The sequence below is a fragment of the Melospiza georgiana genome, chromosome 7 (genome assembly GCF_028018845.1).
Source record: "Melospiza georgiana isolate bMelGeo1 chromosome 7, bMelGeo1.pri, whole genome shotgun sequence".
NCBI classification, from domain to species: domain Eukaryota; kingdom Metazoa; phylum Chordata; class Aves; order Passeriformes; family Passerellidae; genus Melospiza; species Melospiza georgiana.
Window position 1 is genome coordinate 25410361 of NC_080436.1, and position 5706 is coordinate 25416066.

General features: G+C 63.7%; 1 protein-coding gene across 1 annotated transcript; it reads right to left on the reverse strand.

Moving 5' to 3' along the window:
- Positions 1–3004: 3004 nt before the first annotated feature.
- On the reverse strand, positions 3005–4960 carry CDK5R2 (cyclin dependent kinase 5 regulatory subunit 2). Its single transcript, XM_058028074.1, has one exon. The coding sequence runs from the start codon at positions 4845–4847 to the stop codon at positions 3885–3887; it is 963 nt and encodes a 320-aa protein (XP_057884057.1). The 5' UTR covers positions 4848–4960; the 3' UTR covers positions 3005–3884.
- Positions 4961–5706: the final 746 nt, after the last annotated feature.

A 5706-nucleotide genomic window follows, 5' to 3' on the forward strand; every position in this document is an offset into this window, starting at 1 on the left:
CTAGGCACAGGCAGAGCTCTTGCAGCCTTCCACCCAACCTGGATGTTTCTCCATCAGATGAGACCCTGTGGCAGCACCCTGCCCCTCCCTGAGCACAAATATCTCATCAGCCAATTCAGTCTGGGACCCTCTGTCTCTCCCTGTCCTTGCTGCCATCTCCCTGGGCCATTTTGCCCCCATTCCCCGTGAGCAGCTGTGACTGAAGTGCCACAGAGCAGGAGGTGACCAGAGCCCTGCCCCCATGAGCCATCCCCATTTCAACAGGGCAGCAACAGCCAAAGCTGCAATGGAGCCAGGGCTCCAGGGGCTCCCACAGAGGCAAAGAGAGACCTCCCACTCCCATCTGCCTCGAGGAACATCATCCAGCATCCCTGCAGGGAAATGAGGAAAGGCTTTGCAGGAAGCTGGGCCAAGGCAGGTCCTTCAGCAGCCAAGCAGGTGCTGGGTCTGCATCATCCACAGCGTTTTCCTCCCATGGAGCATCTCCAGGTCATTCTGGGGGAGGATGACAACTCTTAATAGCTAAACCGCGGCTTCCCTGCTGTTTGTGTGACATGGAAGAGGCATGGCTTGCCAGGCTGGCTGCTCCAGCTGCCTGTCACCCTCCCTGTCCCAGTGCTGTGGCCAGCTCATCCAGCCTGTGGAATTTGCTCCACAGACAGAGCACCCAGGCAAGCAAAGTCCCACAGAGCTTTATCCATGACTCCAGGCAGAAACTCCCTTTTTCACGTGTGACTATTCATCCTTGGAACCCACTGCCAGCCAGGGTGCATCCAAGAGCCCTGTGCACCTTGGGAAGGAAGATAAGGGTGCTCTGGCCTGAGCAGAGACCTCCCTGGGGGAGGAGGGGCTGAACCACTGTGGGCTGCAGTGCCCACCTCTGCTGCCGCACTGTGGAGCAGATGGGGCACCCACTGTGAGGCATGGAAAGGAGATGTGCTGCTGCTGGAGCAATTTCAAACTGGGAAAGCCCTGGGATCCCTCACCTGGATCCCTGCAGTGACTGATCACTGATTCGGCCCTGTTGCTCCACCTCCAAGTCCCAAACCCAGTGTGAATCCCCCCACCCCTGCAGCCCCAGGCACTGCTGGGCCCTGTGGCTGGCAGCACTGGGGGCTGCCCAGCCCCTCACTGCTCCTGCAGGGATCACAAATTTGGACACGAGCTCTCTCCATTCCCCTTGCTGGTGTCCGGCAGCTGCTCCTGAGTCCAGACCATCAATCATGCAGCAGCAAATCATGGTTTTAAAGAGGGGAAAATCAAACTCCCAAGCCTGAGATTCCCACCCTCAGTACCCAGCCATCTTGTGTTCTCTCCTTTGCCTTGGGGGGAGCAGAAATCTCCCAGACAAAGTAAGATAAGTGCTACCCCTGCCTTGCTCCCCCCAGCAGCTCAACAAGGTCCTCTGGGATAGGGAAAACCAGACATGTCTGCCTCCCTCCCCCCAGCAAGGCTCTGGCTGAGCCAATGATGCATATTTAAATGCATGGGAGCATCTAAGCTCCTCTCTCATTCCTTGACATTTCCAGAGACTCCAAGCTGTCTTCAATTACCAGTCTGCAATTAGCTCTTCCTAAATCCCCCAGTGAGGCCTAGGACTCTTAATCAATGAAACACAAGGGAGGAGGGGAAGGACACGGCCTCACTGCAGCTGGAAGCAACTTGAAAGGCTGGGGCTTGAGGCTGGAATAACCCTGTGAGTGTCTCTAAGGAGATCTGTAGGGTGGGAAAATCCTCCAGTGCTGGGAGGCTGCTCAGCTCCGGGAGGAGACTCCATAAAGCCCTACAGCTGGGAATAGAAATCACGTGTTTGTGGACAAACACCACAGCTCAGGGTAGAAATGGCTCAGGTGTTACCCTGTGATGCAGACTACCTTGCTGTATTCACCTCACTGTGCCTCAGTTTCCCTCTCTGCAAAACGCTGGTAGGAGAGAGTCAGGGCTCTCCCAGCAGCCCCATAGGAGCTGTAAGGCCCCAGTTCCACCAGTTGAAGCCAAAGTTACCTTTCCCATGACAAGGTGTGGGTATGGCCAAAGTTGGCGTGGGTTGGGAATGCCTTGTGGCCCACAAGGTCACCTGAATGTCACTCTAAAGGCACAGAGAGGAGCACCCCTGAGGAGAGGGAGGGCAGGAGCAGCGTGGGTCTCGTTGGGTTCACACAGCCACGGAAAAGCCCCGCACAGCGCCCTGCCAGGTCAGCCCCGTCACAGGGACATCTGTGCTGTCTTCCTGGCAGCACAGCTTTGCCTGAATGAGCCAGATTGGGCCTAATTAGCAGCTCTGCTGATGCACACAAAGGTAGAGGGAATCCAGCTTACCCTCCATGACCTGCAGAGCCAGCACAGCCCTTCCCAGCAGAGGGGAGCCCAAATGCCTGGCTCAGAGGGGCTGGGAAGCCCTGGATGCAGACCCCAGCCAGAGAGCATGTGCGGCAGCCTCTGCTAAAGGAGTCCTGGAAAATTCAGCACCCTGAAGCGTAGCAACCAGTTTTATAAAAGGCAAAGCTTTCCCGTGCTCCACCCCTCTCCCTGGAGGTCTGCAGAAGCACAGGGCTGGTAACAGGGATAGCAGCACAGCTCCCACAGCCTGCTGCTGCCAGGAAAAGGGAGCCCATCCCTGCAGAGCAGAGGTAGGGAGGAGTAAGGTGAGGGAGGGCATAGCTTCAAGAAAATTAAATTTTAAAAAATGGAGGTGACATAAACTGTGGCATCCTGTTTAAATTCAGAGTGGCCCACAGGTATCAGCAATTTCCATCTGGAATGGAGAAGGCCAGGAGAGCTCACAAGGGTCCAAGAGACACTCAGGTGGACCAGAACTGGCCTTGGGCAGAAAGAGGGGTGAAAATTTGACCCCCAACTCACACCAGGGAGTAAAACCCCTTTGGGAACCAGGGCCCCCCATCCCTCTCGGGGAGGAGTGGGTCATGACCAGGAGCTTGGGATGTTACCCCAATTGCCCTTGCGCCCCACAGCCCAGCAAGTCCAGGAGCCACCGCCAGGCCCATCCAGGCCACCTCTTTATTCTCCAGTGAAGCAAAGCAAGAGGAGAGGAGACCCCCCCTCCCATAGCAGGCCCCTCCGTTTGGGCACCCTAGGCCTCCTGTGGCACAGACCCCTCTTCCCGCAGCAAGCCAAGGACGGGGAGGCATCACCCCCTGTTTCGGGGGGCACACGGGGGGGATTTGCCCGAGGGGAGGGGCGTGGGCGCCCCCCCTCCACCGGCGGCTCGAACAAAGGGGTTTGCGGGCGGCTCCCGCGGGGTGAGGGGCAGCGTCGCCCGTGCTGGGGGAGGGGGCCCATTCACCACACGTGGGCGGGGGAGGGGGGAAAGGCATCGCCCACAGAACCCCCCCAGCCGTGCCCGCAATCCCCGCCTTTGTCTGCTCAGGCGCGGCAGCTCCAGCACCACGGACAGCGCCGGGAGCGCTGCGGAGGCGCGGGGCGGCCCTGCCCGCGCCAGGGACCCGTTCGCATGCACCCTCCGCACCCCAAAATCCCCCCCGAGCCCTCCTGCCCCCGGCCCCCACATCCATTTCTTCACCCCTTTTTTCTAGAGAACGCGCATCCGGGAGCCTCCGCTCCTCCGCAGCCTCCCCCTCCCGCCCTTGGCCGAGCAGGGAGGGGCAGCGCTCCCCCTCCCCGGTCTTCGCCGCCGCCTCGGGGCTCCGGAGCGCAGCCCCCGGCTGGGGTCGGAGGCGGGGGAGGAGGGCAGCCGGATCCGGAGCGGGGAGGGTCCAAGCAGCGTCTCCGTGGAACTGACGGCCGGGGAAGGGGGAAGGCGAGGAGGATGCGGGGGCGGGGGGGGGAATCCGACAGTCCTTCGCCTCCCCCGCCCCTCGGTGCGCGGCCCCTTCCGCCCCCGGCGCCGGGGGCCTGGTACCTCCCTAACGGTCCAGGCTGATCGTCCAGTGCTTGGACCCGTCTCCGCCCTCGCCCTCGCTCTTGAGGTCCTGGAAGAGTTGCGTGAAGTAGTGCGGGTCCGCGTTGATTCGCAGCATCTTGGCGCTGAGGCGCTGGATGATGCCCAGGCAGCGCTCCCAGAAGCGCCCCTTGTCTCCCTCCACCAGGAAGGGCTTGAGCGGGTAGGAGATCTCGTTGCCCATGTAGGAGTAGGCGAGATAGAGGCAGGTGAGGAAGGCGGCCTGCAGCTCGGCCTGGCTGCCGATGTCTTCGCCCCGCAGCGCTTCCCGGCACAGTAGGTAGACGAACACCAGGTTGGCCGGGGTGATGAAGCCCTGGTCCTGCCAGCCCTGCAGCAGCAGCGAGCGGTCCACGCTGCGAAACCACGAGATGAGTTCTCCGGGGCTCAGCTCCTTCAGGCGGTAGCAGCGGCGGCACACGAAGTCCCCCAGGCAGCGCAGCAGCTCTCCGGTGGACGCCTGCACCACCACGCGGCGCGGGGATCCCGGGGGGCGGCTGCCGGCCGGCGGCGGGGGCGGCGGCGGCTTTCCCCCGCCGGAGCCCGGGTGCAGCTCCTGCGGCGCCGAGGGCACCGTGGGCACCGGCACGGCCAGCGGGCCCTGCTTGGCACCGTCGGCCTGCCCCACCACCGACTTGCGCAAGTTCTCGCGGTTGCGCTGCACCACCAGCGGGTCGGGCTGGCCCGGGGCCCCCCCCGGGGCCCCGCCGCCGGGCTTCGGCGTCACCTTCTTGGTGCTTTTCTTCTTCTTGGCCGAGGCGGCCACCAGCCGCTTCCAGGTGAGCGCCGAGATGAGCACGCCGGGGCGCTTCAGCCGGCTCTCGCCCTTGCCCGGCACCCTTCCCGGCGCCTTCTCGGCCAGCAGCCCCCCGCCGCCGCCGCCCTTGCCCGAGGAGGCGGCGGGGGAGAGGGAGAGCACCGTGCCCATGCTAACGCCGAGCGGGACGGGCGTGCGGGGGCCGGGGCGCCGGCACCGCCCATATGAGGCCGGGAGCTGCGGGGGAGGCGGCCCGCACCGGGGCCGCGGTGCCCGAGGATGCTCCGCCGCGCCCGCTCTGGGCTCCGCGCCCGCCGCTGCAGCCAGCCGCGGCCCCGCCGCTCCCCGCCTCCCCGCCCGCAGCCAATCGCCGCCGCACGGGGCCCCGGTGCGCCCGCCCCTCGCCGGTGGGCGGCGGGGGGGGAGGAGAACACGGCGCGGCTTTGCCCGGCGGCCGCCGCCCCGGCGTGACCTTCACCGGTGGGGGCTCGTTCGGTGCGGCCGCCGGGCGGATGGGCTGGGACCTGCGAGGCTGTCACAGACCCCCAGCCCTTTGTCTGGGGGACGTGGGGAGAGCCCAGAGGACAGGGGCCGCGGGAAGGGTCTGGGAAGGGCTGCTGAACTCGGCTGTTCCGGCCAAGTCCTGCTCTGCTTTCTTACCTACAAAGGGGAGGGATGGACCTTCCCAGACCAGCAGAGCCCTCTGGCCCAGTGGTGCTAGGGGTACACGGTGGGCAAGAAGCCTTTAAAATTGCTAGAGGAAAGGCTGAGGAGGTGTGAGGATCAAGAACGGGTGCTCAGAGGGAAGCTGGAGAAGGCTTGGGGTGGGTGCAAGGCTGGCTGTGACTCGCAGCCAGCATGAAAGGCTTAGGCTTGGTGGCCGAGCCGCATCTCTCCCGATAACCAGCCCAGGCCTGGACGTGGCTCCACAGGGAGTCAGCAGGTGCCACAGGGGAGCACTCCCATGACCTGCTGTGCAAGCGTGGGGTCCTTCACCCACCCTGCCTCTTCCCACTCAGCTGTGGAAGGG

Excerpts from the sequence above, each read along its gene's own strand:
- CDK5R2 (XM_058028074.1), bottom strand. The coding sequence starts at position 4,847 with ATGGGCACGGTGCTCTCCCTCTCCCCCGCCGCCTCCTCGGGCAAGGGC.